General features: G+C 41.2%; 1 protein-coding gene across 1 annotated transcript in view; it reads left to right on the top strand.

Annotated features, from left to right (window-relative positions):
- SLC49A3 (solute carrier family 49 member 3) overlaps nucleotides 1–20,938 on the top strand; it is a 61,031-nt gene that overhangs the window by 2,874 nt on the left and 37,219 nt on the right. Inside the window, exon 2 of the mRNA XM_075315621.1 lies at nucleotides 17,667–17,825. Within this exon, the coding sequence (XP_075171736.1) occupies nucleotides 17,667–17,825 (159 nt within the window). The remainder of the gene's footprint in view (nucleotides 1–17,666; nucleotides 17,826–20,938) is intronic.

The raw sequence follows: 20,938 nt of genomic DNA, 5'->3' as shown, positions 1-20,938 counted from the left end.
CACACCACACATAACACCAGTATATAGTATAAATATACACACCACACATAACACCAATATATAGTATAAATATACACACCACACATAACACCAATATATAGTATAAATATACACACCACACATAACACCAGTATATAGTATAAATATACACACCACACATAACACCAATATATAGTATAAATATACACACCACACATAACACCAATATATAGTATAAATATACACACCACACATAACACCAATATATAGTATAAATATACACACCACACATAACACCAATATATAGTATAAATATACACGCCACACATAACACCAGTATATAGTATAAATATACACACCACACATAACACCAGTACAGTATATAGTATATATACACACCACACATAGCATCAGTACAGTATATAGTATATACACACCACACATAATACCAATATATAGTATAAATATACACACCACACATAACACCAGTATATAGTATAAATATACACACCACACATAACACCAGTATATAGTATAAATATACACACCACACATAACACCAATATATAGTATAAATATACACACCACACATAGCATCAGTACAGTATATAGTATATACACACCACACATAACACCAATATATAGTATAAATATACACACCACACATAACACCAGTATATAGTATAAATATACACACCACACATAACACCAGTATATAGTATAAATATACACACCACACATAACACCAATATATAGTATAAATATACACACCACACATAACACCAGTATATAGTATAAATATACACACCACACATAACACCAATATATAGTATAAATATACACACCACACATAACACCAATATATAGTATAAATATACACACCACACATAACACCAATATATAGTATAAATATACACACCACACATAACACCAATATATAGTATAAATATACACACCACACATAACACCAATATATAGTATAAATATACACACCACACATAACACCAGTATATAGTATAAATATACACACCACACATAACACCAATATATAGTATAAATATACACACCACACATAACACCAGTATATAGTATAAATATACACACCACACATAACACCAGTATATAGTATAAATATACACACCACACATAACACCAATATATAGTATAAATATACACACCACACATAACACCAGTACAGTATATAGTATATACACACCACACATAACACCAGTATATAGTATAAATATACACACCACACATAGCATCAGTACAGTATATAGTATATACACACCACACATAACACCAGTATATAGTATAAATATACACACCACACATAACACCAGTACAGTATATAGTATATACACACCACACATAACACCAGTATATAGTATAAATATACACACCACACATAACACCAGTACAGTATATAGTATAGACACACCACACATAACACCAGTATATAGTATAAATATACACACCACACATAGCATCAGTACAGTATATAGTATATACACACCACACATAACACCAGTATATAGTATAAATATACACACCACACATAACACCAGTACAGTATATAGTATATACACACCACACATAACACCAGTATATAGTATAAATATACACACCACACATAACACCAGTACAGTATATAGTATATACACACCACACATAACACCAGTATATAGTATAAATATACACACCACACATAACACCAGTACAGTATATAGTATATACACACCACACATAACACCAGTATATAGTATAAATATTCACACCACACATAGCATCAGTACAGTATATAGTATATACATACCACACATAACACCGGTATATAGTATAAATATACACACCACACATAACACCAGTACAGTATATAGTATCTACACATCACACATAACACCAGTATATAGTATAAATATACACACCACACATAACACCAGTACAGTATATAGTATATACACACCACACATAACACCAGTATATAGTATAAATATACACACCACACATAACACCAGTACAGTATATAGTATATACACACCACACATAACACCAGTATATAGTATAAATATACACACCACACATAACACCAGTACAGTATATAGTATATACACACACCACACATAACACCAGTATATAGTATAAATATACACACCACACATAACACCAGTACAGTATATAGTATAGACACACCACACATAACACCAGTATATAGTATAAATATACACACCACACATAGCATCAGTACAGTATATAGTATATACACACCACACATAACACCAGTATATAGTATAAATATACACACCACACATAACACCAGTACAGTATATAGTATATACACACCACACATAACACCAGTATATAGTATAAATATACACACCACACATAACACCAGTACAGTATATAGTATATACACACCACACATAACACCAGTATATAGTATAAATATTCACACCACACATAGCATCAGTACAGTATATAGTATATACATACCACACATAACACCGGTATATAGTATAAATATACACACCACACATAACACCAGTACAGTATATAGTATCTACACATCACACATAACACCAGTATATAGTATAAATATACACACCACACATAACACCAGTACAGTATATAGTATATACACACCACACATAACACCAATATATAGTATAAATATACACACCACACATAACACCAGTACAGTATATAGTATATACACACCACACATAACACCAGTATATAGTATAAATATACACACCACACATAACACCAGTACAGTATATAGTATATACACACCACACATAACACCAGTATATAGTATAAATATTCACACCACACATAGCATCAGTACAGTATATAGTATATACATACCACACATAACACCGGTATATAGTATAAATATACACACCACACATAACACCAGTACAGTATATAGTATCTACACATCACACATAACACCAGTATATAGTATAAATATACACACCACACATAACACCAGTACAGTATATAGTATATACACACCACACATAACACCAATATATAGTATAAATATACACACCACACATAACACCAGTACAGTATATAGTATATACACACCACACATAACACCAGTATATAGTATAAATATTCACACCACACATAGCATCAGTACAGTATATAGTATATACATACCACACATAACACCAGTATATAGTATAAATATACACACCACACATAACACCAGTACAGTATATAGTATATACACACCACACATAACACCAGTATATAGTATAAATATACACACCACACATAACACCAGTACAGTATATAGTATATACACACCACACATAACACCAGTATATAGTATAAATATTCACACCACACATAGCATCAGTACAGTATATAGTATATACATACCACACATAACACCAGTATATAGTATAAATATACACACCACACATAACACCAGTACAGTATATAGTATATACACACCACACATAACACCAATATATAGTATAAATATACACACCACACATAACACCAGTACAGTATATAGTATATACACACCACACATAACACCAGTATATAGTATAAATATACACACCACACATAACACCAGTACAGTATATAGTATATACACACCACACATAACACCAGTATATAGTATAAATATTCACACCACACATAGCATCAGTACAGTATATAGTATATACACACCACACATAACACCAGTATATAGTATAAATATACACACCACACATAACACCAGTACAGTATATAGTATATACACACCACACATAACACCAGTATATAGTATAAATATACACACCACACATAACACCAGTACAGTATATAGTATATACACACCACACATAACACCAGTATATAGTATAAATATACACACCACACATAACACCAGTACAGTATATAGTATATACACACCACACATAACACCAGTATATAGTATAAATATTCACACCACACATAGCATCAGTACAGTATATAGTATATACATACCACACATAACACCGGTATATAGTATAAATATACACACCACACATAACACCAGTACAGTATATAGTATCTACACATCACACATAACACCAGTATATAGTATAAATATACACACCACACATAACACCAGTACAGTATATAGTATATACACACCACACATAACACCAATATATAGTATAAATATACACACCACACATAACACCAGTACAGTATATAGTATATACACACCACACATAACACCAGTATATAGTATAAATATACACACCACACATAACACCAGTACAGTATATAGTATATACACACCACACATAACACCAGTATATAGTATAAATATTCACACCACACATAGCATCAGTACAGTATATAGTATATACATACCACACATAACACCAGTATATAGTATAAATATACACACCACACATAACACCAGTACAGTATATAGTATATACACACCACACATAACACCAGTATATAGTATAAATATACACACCACACATAACACCAGTACAGTATATAGTATATACACACCACACATAACACCAGTATATAGTATAAATATTCACACCACACATAGCATCAGTACAGTATATAGTATATACATACCACACATAACACCAGTATATAGTATAAATATACACACCACACATAACACCAGTACAGTATATAGTATATACACACCACACATAACACCAATATATAGTATAAATATACACACCACACATAACACCAGTACAGTATATAGTATATACACACCACACATAACACCAGTATATAGTATAAATATACACACCACACATAACACCAGTACAGTATATAGTATATACACACCACACATAACACCAGTATATAGTATAAATATTCACACCACACATAGCATCAGTACAGTATATAGTATATACATACCACACATAACACCAGTATATAGTATAAATATACACACCACACATAACACCAGTACAGTATATAGTATATACACACCACACATAACACCAGTATATAGTATAAATATACACACCACACATAACACCAGTACAGTATATAGTATATACACACCACACATAACACCAGTATATAGTATAAATATTCACACCACACATAGCATCAGTACAGTATATAGTATATACATACCACACATAACACCAGTATATAGTATAAATATACACACCACACATAACACCAGTACAGTATATAGTATATACACACCACACATAACACCAATATATAGTATAAATATACACACCACACATAACACCAGTACAGTATATAGTATATACACACCACACATAACACCAGTATATAGTATAAATATTCACACCACACATAGCATCAGTACAGTATATAGTATATACATACCACACATAACACCGGTATATAGTATAAATATACACACCACACATAACACCAGTACAGTATATAGTATCTACACATCACACATAACACCAGTATATAGTATAAATATACACACCACACATAACACCAGTACAGTATATAGTATATACACACCACACATAACACCAATATATAGTATAAATATACACACCACACATAACACCAGTACAGTATATAGTATATACACACCACACATAACACCAGTATATAGTATAAATATTCACACCACACATAGCATCAGTACAGTATATAGTATATACATACCACACATAACACCAGTATATAGTATAAATATACACACCACACATAACACCAGTACAGTATATAGTATATACACACCACACATAACACCAGTATATAGTATAAATATACACACCACACATAACACCAGTACAGTATATAGTATATACACACCACACATAACACCAGTATATAGTATAAATATTCACACCACACATAGCATCAGTACAGTATATAGTATATACATACCACACATAACACCAGTATATAGTATAAATATTCACACCACACATAGCATCAGTACAGTATATAGTATATACATACCACACATAACACCAGTATATAGTATAAATATACACACCACACATAACACCAGTACAGTATATAGTATATACACACCACACATAACACCAGTATATAGTATAAATATACACACCACACATAACACCAGTACAGTATATAGTATATACACACCACACATAACACCAGTATATAGTATAAATATTCACACCACACATAGCATCAGTACAGTATATAGTATATACATACCACACATAACACCAGTATATAGTATAAATATTCACACCACACATAGCATCAGTACAGTATATAGTATATACATACCACACATAACACCAGTATATAGTATAAATATACACACCACACATAACACCAGTACAGTATATAGTATATACACACCACACATAACACCAATATATAGTATAAATATACACACCACACATAACACCAGTACAGTATATAGTATATACACACCACACATAACACCAGTATATAGTATAAATATACACACCACACATAACACCAGTATATAGTATAAATATTCACACCACACATAGCATCAGTACAGTATATAGTATATACATACCACACATAACACCAGTATATAGTATAAATATACACACCACACATAACACCAGTACAGTATATAGTATATACACACCACACATAACACCAATATATAGTATAAATATACACACCACACATAACACCAGTACAGTATATAGTATATACACACCACACATAACACCAGTATATAGTATAAATATACACACCACACATAACACCAGTATATAGTATAAATATTCACACCACACATAGCATCAGTACAGTATATAGTATATACATACCACACATAACACCGGTATATAGTATAAATATACACACCACACATAACACCAGTACAGTATATAGTATCTACACATCACACATAACACCAGTATATAGTATAAATATACACACCACACATAACACCAGTACAGTATATAGTATATACACACCACACATAACACCAATATATAGTATAAATATACACACCACACATAACACCAGTACAGTATATAGTATATACACACCACACATAACACCAGTATATAGTATAAATATACACACCACACATAACACCAGTACAGTATATAGTATATACACACCACACATAACACCAGTATATAGTATAAATATTCACACCACACATAGCATCAGTACAGTATATAGTATATACATACCACACATAACACCAGTATATAGTATAAATATACACACCACACATAACACCAGTACAGTATATAGTATATACACACCACACATAACACCAGTATATAGTATAAATATACACACCACACATAACACCAGTACAGTATATAGTATATACACACCACACATAACACCAGTATATAGTATAAATATTCACACCACACATAGCATCAGTACAGTATATAGTATATACATACCACACATAACACCAGTATATAGTATAAATATACACACCACACATAACACCAGTACAGTATATAGTATATACACACCACACATAACACCAATATATAGTATAAATATACACACCACACATAACACCAGTACAGTATATAGTATATACACACCACACATAACACCAGTATATAGTATAAATATACACACCACACATAACACCAGTACAGTATATAGTATATACACATCACACATAACACCAGTATATAGTATAAATATACACACCACACATAGCATCAGTACAGTATATAGTATATACATACCACACATAACACCAGTATATAGTATAAATATACACACCACACATAACACCAGTACAGTATATAGTATATACACACCACACATAACACCAATATATAGTATAAATATACACACCACACATAACACCAGTACAGTATATAGTATATACACACCACACATAACACCAGTATATAGTATAAATATACACACCACACATAACACCAGTACAGTATATAGTATATACACATCACACATAACACCAGTATATAGTATAAATATACACACCACACATAGCATCAGTACAGTATACAGTGCCTACAAGTAGTATTCAACCCCCTGCAGATTTAGCAGGTTTGATAAGATGCAAATAAGTTAGAGCCTGCAAACTTCAAACAAGAGCAGGATTTATTAACAGATGCATAAATCTTACAAACCAACAAGTTATGTTGCTCAGTTAAATTTTAATAAATTTTCAACATAAAAGTGTGGGTCAATTATTATTCAACCCCTAGGTTTAATATTTTGTGGAATAACCCTTCTTTGCAATTACAGCTAATAATCGTCTTTTATAAGACCTGATCAGGCCGGCACAGGTCTCTGGAGTTATCTTGGCCCACTCCTCCATGCAGATCTTCTCCAAGTTATCTAGGTTCTTTGGGTGTCTCATGTGGACTTTAATCTTGAGCTCGTTCCACAAGTTTTCAATTGAGTTAAGGTCAGGAGACTGACTAGGCCACTGCAACACCTTGATTTTTTCCCTCTTGAACCAGGCCTTGGTTTTCTTGGCTGTGTGCTTTGGGTCGTTGTCTTGTTGGAAGATGAAATGACGACCCATCTTAAGATCCTTGATGGAGGAGCGCAGGTTCTTGGCCAAAATCTCCAGGTAGGCCGTGCTATCCATCTTCCCATGGATGCGGACTAGATGGCCAGGCCCCTTGGCTGAGAAATAGCCCCACAGCATGATGCTGCCACCACCATGCTTGACTGTAGGGATGGTATTCTTGGGGTCGTATGCAGTGCCATCCAGTATCCAAACGTCACGTGTGTGGTTGGCACCAAAGATCTCGATCTTGGTCTCATCAGACCAGAGAACCTTGAACCAGTCTGTCTCAGAGTCCTCCAAGTGATCATGAGCAAACTGTAGACGAGCCTTGACATGACGCTTTGAAAGTAAAGGTACCTTACGGGTTCGTCTGGAACGGAGACCATTGCGGTGGAGTACGTTACTTATGGTATTGACTGAAACCAATGTCCTCACTGCCATGAGATCTTCCCGGAGCTCCTTCCTTGTTGTCCTTGGGTTAGCCTTGACTCTTCGGACAAGCATGGCCTCGGCACGGGTGGAAACTTTCAAAGGCTGTCCAGGCCGTGGAAGGCTAACAGTAGTTCCATAAGCGTTCCACTTCCGGATGATGCTCCCAACAGTGGAGACAGGTAGGCCCAACTCCTTGGAAAGGGTTTTGTACCCCTTGTCAGCCTTGTGACCCTTCACGATCTTGTCTCTGATGGCCTTGGAATACTCCTTTGTCTTTCCCATGTTGACCAAGTATGAGTGCTGTTCACAAGTTTGGGGAGGGTGTTAATTAGTCAGAAAAGGCTGGAAAAAGAGATAATTAATCCAAACATGTGAAGCTCATTGTTCTTTGTGCCTGAAATACTTCTTAATACTTTAGGGGAACCAAACAGAATTCTTGTGGTTTGAGGGGTTGAATAATAAATGACCCTCTGAATAAACTTTTCACAATTTAAAAAAAAAATAAAAAAAGAAATAACATTCTTTTTTGCTGCAGTGCATTTCACACATCCAGGCTGATCTACAGTCCAAATGTCACAATGCCAAGTTAATTTGGAATGTGTAAACCTGCTAAATCTGCAGGGGTTTGAAGACTACTTGTAGGCACTGTATAGTATATACACACCACACATAACACCAGTACAGTATATAGTATATACACAGCACACATAACACCAGTACAGTATGTAGTATAAATATACACACCACACATAGCATCAGTACAGTATATAGTATATACACAGCACACATAACACCAGTACAGTATATAGTATATACACATCACACATAGCATCAGTACAGTATATAGTATATACACACCACACATAACACCAATATATAGTATAAATATACACATCACACATAGCATCAGTACAGTATATAGTATATACACACCACACATAACACCAGTATATAGTATAAATATACACACCACACATAGCATCAGTACAGTATATAGTATATACACACCACACATAGCACCAGTAGTACCAGTACAGTATATAGTATATACAAATACACACCACACATAACACCAATATATAGTATAAATATACACACCACACATAGCATCAGTACAGTATATAGTATATACATACCACACATAACACCAATATATAGTATAAATATACACACCACACATAGCATCAGTACAGTATATAGTATATACACACCACACATAGCACCAGTACAGTATCTATATATATAATTGCCTTATTCTGTCTGTCTGTCTGTCTGTCTGTCTATCTGTCTGTCTGTCATGCTCCAAAATTGTGTCCTTACGGTGACACAAAGTTGATTGGCCGCTGGGCTCGCCATGGCCCCGCCCCCCACACGGATTGGCCGCTCGCCCAGGCTGCGCCCCCACACGGATTGGCCAGCCGCTCGCCCAGGCTCCGCCCCCCCACAGATTGGCCTCTCGCCCCGGCACCCTGCAGGCATTGGCAATTCGGCCACGCCCCGCCCCCCTCACGCAATGCACGCTAGCTCTGGCCCCGCCCCCTCCCTCCCCCCGCGCATTCCCCGAACTGACACGGCTGTCACGGAGGTGAGTACTGTACTCCCCCCCCGCGCATTCCCCGAACTGACACGGCTGTCACGGAGGTGAGTACTGTACTCCCTTCCCCCGGCCCCCGCTCGCACGGGAGTGGTGTGGATACGTTGGTAACCATGCTCGCATGGTTACAAGCGCATCAAGGTCCTGCGCACATAACAGCACACACACAAACATACACACACATCAGATCACACTCACTCTCACACACACCTCACACACACCTCACACACACCTCACACACACCTCACATCGCATCCACACACTCACAGCATCCGGCGATATCGCTTGCTTCTCGGCCTCGATGTGACCTTCCAGGACCTGACGGAGGATCACATGGCCTGAAGCATATGGTATCTCCGGATGTTGTGAGTGTGAGCGCGTATGTGCGATATCGTCAGTGTCTGTGTGTTTGAGTGTATGCGATCGGGTGTGTGTGAGTGGATGCGATCGGGTGTTTGTGAGTGGATGCGATCGGGTGTGTGTGAGTGGATGCGATCGGGTGTGTGTGAGTGGATGCGATCGGGTGTGTGTGAGTGGATGCGATCGGGTGTGTGTGAGTGGATGCGATCGGGTGTGTGAGTGTCGGCAGAGGAGCACGGCGTGCTGGAGGAGGCTGGGAGCAGAGAGGCTGATCATGGGGAAGGCTGGGAGGGGGAGGCTGATGCTGGGGGAGACTGGGAGGGGAAGGCTGATGCTGAAGGAGGCTGAGAGAGGGAGGCTGGGAGGAAGGAGGCTGGGAGGAGAGAGGCTGATCCTGGGGAAGGCTGGGAAGGGGAGGCTGATGCTGAGGGAGGCTGGAAGGAGAGAGGCTGATGCTGGGGGAGGCTGAAAGGAGAGAGGCTGAGGCTGGGAGGAGAGAGGCTGATGCTGGGGAAGGCTGATGCTGAGGGAGGCTGGGAGGGGAAAGCTGATGCTGGGGAAGGCTGGGATGACGGAGGCTGGGAGGAGAGAGGCTGATCCTGGGGAAGGCTGGGAGAGGGAGGCTGATGCTGGGGGAGGCTGGAAGGAGAGAGGCTGATGCTGGGGGAGGCTGGAAGAAGAGAGGCTGATGCTGGGGGAGGCTGATGCTGGGGGAGGCTTGGAGGAGAGAGGCTGATGCTGGGGAAGGCTGGGAGGAGAGAGGCTGATGCTGGGGACAGAGAGGAGAGGCTGATGCTGGGAGGAGAGAGGCTGATGCTGGGATGAGAGAGGCTGATGCTGGGAGGAGAGAGGCTGATGCTGGGGGAGGCTGGGAGGGGGAGGCTGATGCTGGGGGAGGCTGGGACGAGGGAGGCTGATGCTGGTGGAGGCTGATGCTTGGGGAGGCTGATGCTGGGGGAGGCTGGAAGGAGAGAGGCTGATGCTGGTGGAGGCTGATGCTTGGGGAGGCTGATGCTGGGGGAGACTGGGAGGGGAAGGCTGATGCTGAGGGAGGCTGGGAGGGGGAGGCTGGGAGCAAGGAGGCTGGGAGGAGAGAGGCTGATCCTGGGGAAGGCTGGGAATGGGAGGCTGATGCTGAGGGAGGCTGGAAGGAGAGAGGCTGATGCTGGGGGAGGCTGAAAGGAGAGAGGCTGAGGCTGGGAGGAGAGAGGCTGATGCTGGGGAAGGCTGATGCTGAGGGAGGCTGGGAGGGGAAAGCTGATGCTGGGGAAGGCTGGGATGACGGAGGCTGGGAGGAGAGAGGCTGATCCTGGGGAAGGCTGGGAGAGGGAGGCTGATGCTGGGGGAGGCTGGAAGGAGAGAGGCTGATGCTGGGGGAGGCTGGAAGAAGAGAGGCTGATGCTGGGGGAGGCTGATGCTGAGGGAGGCTGGGAGGGGGAGGCTGGGAGGAAGGAGGCTGGGAGGAGAGAGGCTGATCCTGGGGAAGGCTGGGAAGGGGAGGCTGATGCTGAGGGAGGCTGGAAGGAGAGAGGCTGATGCTGGGGGAGGCTGGAAGGAGAGAGGCTGAGGCTGGGAGGAGAGAGGCTGATGCTGGGGAAGGCTGATGCTGAGGGAGGCTGGGAGGGGAAAGCTGATGCTGGGGAAGGCTGGGAGGACGGAGGCTGGGAGGAGAGAGGCTGATCCTGGGGAAGGCTGGGAGAGGGAGGCTGATGCTGGAGGAGGCTGGAAGGAGAGAGGCTGATGCTGGCGGAGGCTGATGCTGGGGGAGGCTGGAAGGAGAGAGGCTGATGCTGGTGGAGGCTGATGCTTGGGGAGGCTGGGAGAGGGAGGCTGATGCTGAGGGAGGCTGGGAGGAGGGAGGCTGGGAGAGGTAGGCTGAGAGAAGAGAGGCTGATGCTGGGGGAGGCTGATGCTGGGGGAGGCTGGGAGAGGGAGGCTGATGCTGGGGGAGGGTGGGAGGAGGGAGGCTGGGAGGAGAGAGGCTGATGCTGGGGAAGGCTGGGAGGAGAGAGGCTGATGCTGGGGACAGAGAGGAGAGGCTGATGCTGGGAGGAGAGAGGCTGATGCTAGGCTGAGAGAGGCTGATGCTGGGAGGAGAGAGGCTGATGCTGGGAGGAGAGAGGCTGATGCTGGGGGCAGAGAAGCTGATGCTGGGGGCAGAGAGGCTGATGCTGGTGCAGCATGGGGGATGGAGCACGATGGGGGGGTGCGCAGCATCGGGGATGGAGCATGATGGGGGGTGCGCAGCATCGGGGATGGAGCACGATGGGGAGTGCGGAGTATGGCGGATGGAGCACGTTTGGGAGTGCGCAGCATGGCGGATGGAGCACGTTTGGGAGTGCGCAGCATGGCGGATGGAGCACGTTTGGGAGTGCGCAGCATGGGAGATGGAGCACGATGGGGGGTGCGCAGCATAGGGGATGGAGCACGATGGGGAGTGCGCTGCATGGGGGATGGAGCACGATGGGGAGTGCGCTGCATGGGGGATGGAGCACGTTTGGGAGTGCGCACCTCCCTCCAACACACACACACACACACACACACGCGCGCGCACTGCACAACACACCACACACCACACACACACACACTGGGAACCACAAACAACTGCCCTACACAGACACCCACACACACAGACAACGCTGCACACACACAACACCCAACACACAAACACCGCGGCACACACAAATATACGCACATACCGCACAACACACACATTGCACAAAACATACCTCCCCCAAAACACACCACACACACACAAACCGCGCAACACACACACAACGCTACAGACACACAGCACTCCACAAACAACGCAACACACGCAACACACATACAACACCGCTCTCACCCCCCGTCACACCCAGACAACACCCAGAACATGTACAGCGCCCTACACAAACACTTGGTAACTACACACAACAACATCTATATATATATATATATATATAACAAAAATCATACATGAACTACACAATACGTAAATTCTAGAATACCCGATGCGTAGAATCGGGCCACCTTCTAGTATAGTATAAATATACACACACCACACATAACACCAGTGCAATATTTAGTATAAATATACACACCACACATAACACCAGTACAATATTTTGTATAAATATACACACCACACCTAACACCAGTACAATATTTAGTATAAATATACACACCACACATAACACCAGTACAGTATATAGTATCACACATAACACAAGTACGGTATACAGCTCTGGCAAAAATTAAGAGACCACTGCAAAATTGTCAGTTTTTCTGATTTTTCTCTTTATAGGTACGGTATATTTTTGAGTAAAATGTAAATTTTTCTTTTATTCTATAAACTACTGACAACATGTCTCCGAATTTCCAAGCAATAAATTTTGTATTTATTTTCTGAAAATGAGAAATGGTCAAAATAACAAAACAATGCACAGTGCTTTCAGACCTCAAGTAATAATGCAAAGAAAACAAGTTTATAATCATTTAGAAATAACAATACTTATAATGCTTTATCTCAGGAATAGTTCAGAAATCAATATTTTGTGGAATAACCATAATTTCATGCATCTTGGCTGCTTTCCCCCAGTCTTTCACACTGCTTTTGGGTCACCTTATGCCATTCCTGGTGTAAAAATGTAAGCAGTTCTTCTTTGTTTGATGGCTTGTGACTTTCCATTTTTCTCTTCATTACATTCCACAGGATTTCAGTGGTGTTCAGGTCTGGAGATTGGGCTGGCCACGACAGGGTTTTGATGTGGTGGTCCTTCATCCACACATTGATTGACCAAGCTGTGTGGCATCTCAAGGGGATCACAAGAAAATTGACAGCATGTGACTTAAAGGGAACCTGTCAAGTTCCATATGCATTCTAACCTACAAGCAGGGTGATGTGTGGCCTAGAAACCCTTCCCTGTGTTGTAATATGAATGTATAAAAAAAGTTTTATTACTTACATGTTCTCTATGTAAATGATCAGAGGAGCTAGTCCCCTGGGCGTCGCATTGCCCCGTGGGTCTTTGCATGATTTCCGTGGTATCACGCCCCTGTGGGCGTGATACCATGGATTTACAAGAGCGATGTCACCGTCAGCTCCTTGAGATCCCGAGCGTGCGCGCTTCCCATTACCGCAGCCTTGTTATCCGGGTTCTTGCTTATTCTTTTTCTTTTGTATATCTTTATCTCGACGCGTTTCTCCCCATCTCCATAATAAATGAGGTTCATCAGGAGAATACCAGAGTGGCATAATAGCCTGCTAAAAGCTTAGTCAGAGTTAGAAATCCCAAATTTTCTTTTAGAAAAAACAATAATCAATATTCAATAATTGATTAATTAAATCCCCCTAGTATTTCAGGTCCTCAGTTTAGTAGATGAACATATATTCACCCAATTAATCAGTAGTAAAACAAACTTGTGCACCCAACACATGGTAGCGCTTACCTTCAATGCTGTGGCCTTCTAGGATCAGAATGGTATGGCACACTGCAGTCAAGGGGTAGGAGTTTAAATAGTACCAGCCCTCCCCTCGTTACTTATGTGACCCAATGCACAAAAGTTCATTGGTGGACTGTAATGCTTGCCTGGATCCACAGACTCAGACGGGCTGTAATGGACAGGCTAGAGGGAAGCCACTCGCCAAGCAGGACCCCCAGAACCCTGAAACCCTTTAACCCCTATAGAGGGATTTGGAATTACACAGGGCCCTGGAGATCACTATCTGTGGAAGGTTACAGTCTGAGAGAGTAGTCGTCAGGCAGGGTCAAACCAGGAATTGCGGAACAGGGACAGAATCGGCAGGCAAAAACGTAATCAGAAACAAGCAGAGGTCAAAACCGGATCAGGCAGCGAGGTACAAAAACAGCAGGCAGGAGGGTAGTAAGGAAACAAGCGGTAATCAGCACACGAAATCACAGGACGAAACAGGAGCCAGAATTCTCAGAACTATCTCTGGCAGAGGTCAGCAGACAGGCGGGGAATTAAAAAGGGTGTGGTGTCTTCCCATAGGCTGTAGCTGAATGATGGTACCTCAGCTGGGAGACACCCGCCACCTACAGTCAGCCAGTGGCACTGCAGATCCCCAGGAAATCCAGACCAGTGGATGAACGGAGCCTGCGCCCACCGGCGACGCTCTCATCGACTCCTCTCCCATCACCAGCACCATCCACAGCAGGAACACGGCGTCGCCTGGCGATCGGAGCAGAAGTCGATGTAGCGGACTCCGGTGGTGACGTAACATGGACAGATAGTTATCAATACAGGTTATTACATTCCCGTTTGACCATATACGGGTGTATGCCTCAATAATCCCAGCCTCCACATCTGCCATCGCCACTAAACAATATGACCATTAAATTAGTGTATTTTCATACTTCTGTAAAGTGCCGCCGTTACCCAGGAACAAGCTATGGAACGCACATTGCACTCCACGCATGCGCATTGAAGCTAAATTAAAGCGGAAGTAAATGGTGAAATGCATTTCCATGCTCCACGCATGTGCTCCATGCCGTTTAAATCCAGAAATACAATAGTGATGGATAGTGGAATGCATATTGCGCTCCACACAAGCGCTCCACACTAAGTGACTCCAGAATAAGTGTTCCACACTAAGTGACTCCATATGCTCACATGAATAATATGCTGCCTCCGGATCACACTAGGTGCAGCGCGTACACGCATACAAGCGTTATGTATGTACATATACGTATGCATTATTATTAAATATATCTGCAGTATAGTTTTGCTGTACCATATTGTTTTCAGGTAAGCCACCATCCCCAACATCAGGCAGCAAATTCTCTTCTATGTCCCAGACAGTGTTTTTACCTTGTCCTAATGACACTATGGGTGATTTGTTTTCGCAGAAAAAATTATTGTAAGTGAAATCATTACCTATTACTTATAACTGTATAAGGAGCAAGGAGTTATATTAATACAGTGACAGCCTATACACTGTGAGACAGTTTGTTTGGGTTAGGTGTTAACATATTCTAATAAAGTATAAGTTTTTATCATGACTGCTGAGCCCAGTAATACAGTTTGTAAAGGCCGCTTTACACACAACGATATCGCTAGCGATCTCGTTAGCGATGTGACACGCCCAGATTGTTTTTACGATTTGCCGAAATCGCTCATACCTCGTTTTGTAGCGGTCACACATACACATCTCACAAACGACGCTACATCGTTCAGCGATATATTGTTTGACCAAGGCGGTCGTGTGGATGTTGTTCGTCGTTTGCAGGGTGTCAAACATAGCAATATGTCTGCTGCGTTCCAAACGACGAACAATATTTTGAAACTGAACGACTTGTCAGCGATCAATGATTTTCACCCTATTTGCGATCGTTCGGAGTCGCATGTAGGTGTCACACGCAACGACGTCGCTAACGATGATGGACGTGCGTCATGAAAACCGTGACCCCAACGACATATCGTCAGATAAATCGTAGCTTGTAAAGTGGCCTTTAGTCTTGTGAGTTCTATAATGAATGTGTCGTGTGCTATGTTCTATAGTTCTTCCTCTTTATTACTGCCTAGTTAGCATGATTTTTACTTTGTTGGTTAAAATTTGATAGAAAAGTCAACTGTGTTCCCTTTCTGTATAAATGCTTGTGGTTAAGTTATAGCAGATCAGTGACTTTATAACAAAACTCTGGAAATTTCTTAATGGAACCCTAATTTGGCAGCTGCAATGTGAGCCCCTTTCTGGGCAGTCCACTTCTCCTGTGTTTTTTCACTAAGCTATAACGTATACAGTATCAATCTTGTCTTCAAAGATTTTGTTATTTGGATAGTTCTGCAGAACTTTTAGTTGTAAAGTGTAACATTTCTTTTGTGTTTCAGTTGTGGATCAGCTTTGCTCCCGTAGCCGATTTGGCTTCCATTAATTTGAAGTGCTCTCTGGATACTGTCAACTACTTGTCCCTGGTGTATCTTGTCATATCGATACCAATTGGCTTTTTTGCATCTTGGCTGCTGGACACACTGGGCCTGAACTATGCTGTGAGTACATTTATAAAATAGCAACCCAACTGTTTGTGTTTGACAATAACTATTAGACCTCATTCAATTGTTTTTTGCATTCAAGAAGAAAATTGAGGCTTTTAATCTGTGACCTAGATCCAATTTTTCTGCATTTTTTCTGTCTTTGCGCCCATTTTCATCATCACTGAAACAACAGTTTTTCTCCTATGCCAAAATTTTTTTCAAAATTTCCAATCTTTTTCTATCCATTAGAGCTCATTCAGACATCCGTTTTTTGTGCGATTCTTACCTGTGTTGCTCGTGTATAGCACTCATACCGATGATAGTGAATGTGGCTGATCGCATGTTAGTGATTTTTCGCAGACCAAACGGACCGTGCAAAATCATAGCATTATATCTGATATTGGTAATGCAAGTCAATGGGTCTGTGAAAACAAACATCTGAAAATCCGGGTGCTGTACGTGTTTCACAGACTGATAGAACTCTCCCGGAAAAATGCTTGAGTTCCCCATTGACTTCCATTATACTCTGCTACTCAAGTCGCGGTCATCCGAGTAGCCAACTGCTCGTTATGAGTACCAAGCAACCAGGCATGGTAGTGCCCACTCATTATTGCTTGTTACGAGTACTAAGCACTTGAGCATGATAGTGCGCGCTCATCACTACTCATTATGAATACTGAGCACGAGTACGAGTACTGTGCACCTGAGTATGATAGTGCTCACTGATCACAACTCGTTATGAGTGCCGAGCACCCAAGCATGATAGTGCTCGCTCATCACTACTCGTTACAAGTATCAAGCACCCAAGCATGGTAGTGCTCACTCATCACTACTCGTTACAAGTACTAAGCACTCAACCATGGTAGTGCTCACTCATCACTACTCGTTATGAATACCGAGCACACAAACATGCTAGTGCTCGCTCATCACAACTCGTTACAAGTATCAAGCACCCAAGCATGGTAGTGCTCACTAATCACTACTCGTTACAAGTACTGAGCACTCAAGCATAGTAGTGCTCGCTCATCACAACTCGCTATGAGTACCGAGCACCCAAGCATGGTAGTGCTCGCTCATCACAAGTATCGTGCACTCGAGCAAGGTAGTGCTCGCTCATCACAAGTATTGTGCACCGGAGCATGGCAATGCTCGCTCATCACTACTCGTTACAAGTATCGAGCACCCCAGCATAGTAGTGCTCGCTCATCAAAACTCGTTATGAGTATAGAGCACCCAAGCATGCTAGTGCTCGCTCATCACAACTCGTTATCAGTATCGAGCACCCAAGCATGATAGTGCTCGCTCATCACAAGTATCGTGCACCGGAGCATGGTAGTGCTCGCTCATCACTACTCTTTACAAGCACCGAGCACCCAAGCATGGTAGTGCTCGCTCATCACTACTCGTTACAAATATCGAGCACCCCAGCATAGTAGTGCTCGCTCATCAAAACTCGTTATCAGTATCGAGCACCCAAGCATGTTAATCCTGACCTGCTCTCCATGTGTAGTGTGGGGTCTGTTACTCTTGACCTGCCCTCCATGTGTAGTGTGGGGTCTTTTTTCTCCTGACCTGCTCTCCATGTGTAGTGTGGGGTCTGTTACTCCTGACCTGCCCTCCATGTGTAGTGTGGGGTCTGTTACTCCTGACCTGCTCCTCATGTATAGTATAGTGTGGGGTCTGTTACTTCTGACCTGCCCTCCGTGTGTAGTGTGGGGTATGTTACTCCTGACCTGCTCTCCATGTGCAGTGGGGGGTCTGCTACTCCTGACCTGCCCTCCATGTGCAGTGTGGGGTCTGCTACTCCTGACCTGCCCTCCATGTGTAGTTCTGTGGCTATGAACGATTCTTCCTGCACTGACTGCTATTATTTTTATTATAATTATAGACAGAGTGTTGTCTATGGCGCATATGGTGACCGGGTGATGGAGGCTAAAAACAGAGTGACTCTGTAAAACTTGATGAGTTGTCATGTATGGTACACTTACAATGGCCTCATTTATACACGTATGGAAATAAGAGCCTTCATACAAAAGTATCTCCCCAGGCCTTTAGTACTGCATGATTGGGTAAAAAGCGCATTGTTTCTCTTAGTCCACTTGGCGTATATCAACTTGTTTTCCTACTGTTACTACTTAGCAGTCAATCTTGCGAGAATATAAAGTGTACTTAAATGAGCACAAGGTAAAAATCTGGATATGATCTAATGAACCACATCATTGTATGTGCTGTGTTATTGGCACACACACAACATATTGTTTTGACATCGTAGAACAAAATTTAAAAAAATATTAAGGAACTGAAACACACAATATATGAGAAAGTTACAGACCTCATCATTTACTTAAATAAAACGGTCCCAGTCTCCAAGGAGAGCAGTACTTGGCCGAGCACTTCATTTCAGCATCTCCTCATAGTCACCGACATCTGACTATGGTATCTCAACTGTTTGAAGTAATGGCACTTGCACAAAATACTTTTTATATATATATATATATATATATATATATATATATATATATATATATATATATATACAATTTGCAAACGTATACTATTTTGGTTCAGGTACAAAAGCACATTACGTTAAACCCCGCAGTAAACAATATAACGTGTCATGAATTACAAGAGCTATGGCGTCAGATCCGATCCTTCCACCTCTGCCCAGTTTGGCAAATGGGAGATACAGGTGTAAAAATGCCAAGAGTTACTAATCTTTTCCCAAAAATGTTGTAACTTTTCATCATAATAGAATTCTGGCTAAATTCCCTTTTTTATGAATTGGGGTATCTTACCCCTTAGGTAAGATCTGGGTCAACTTTCAACAAATGTCTCTTTTGCATTTGCCAGGCTGGTGTACGTCAGTATAGGAAAACACCATCTCTTATCTGATAATTAATTTATACTTTAAAATTGTGAGTCTCTTAAGATGTTCTAGAGGTGATCTTTTTAAAGAAAAAAAAACAGAAATGCGGTAAGTAGAGCTTGTGACACATTGAAACCGTAGAAACAATGTGGTTTCCAACTGATATATACGGTACCTCCACTGTTTGTTATCTTTAAAGGTATTTTTTGTGTTCTGTATTATAAAAAGGTCATGTTTTTCTACTCTCAGGGTAACAGATCTC

This window comes from Anomaloglossus baeobatrachus, chromosome 1, assembly GCF_048569485.1.
Source record: "Anomaloglossus baeobatrachus isolate aAnoBae1 chromosome 1, aAnoBae1.hap1, whole genome shotgun sequence".
Classification (NCBI taxonomy): Eukaryota; Metazoa; Chordata; class Amphibia; order Anura; family Aromobatidae; genus Anomaloglossus; species Anomaloglossus baeobatrachus.
Note: the sequence above shows the minus strand (reverse complement) of the source record. Positions and strands in the feature narration are given on the sequence as shown.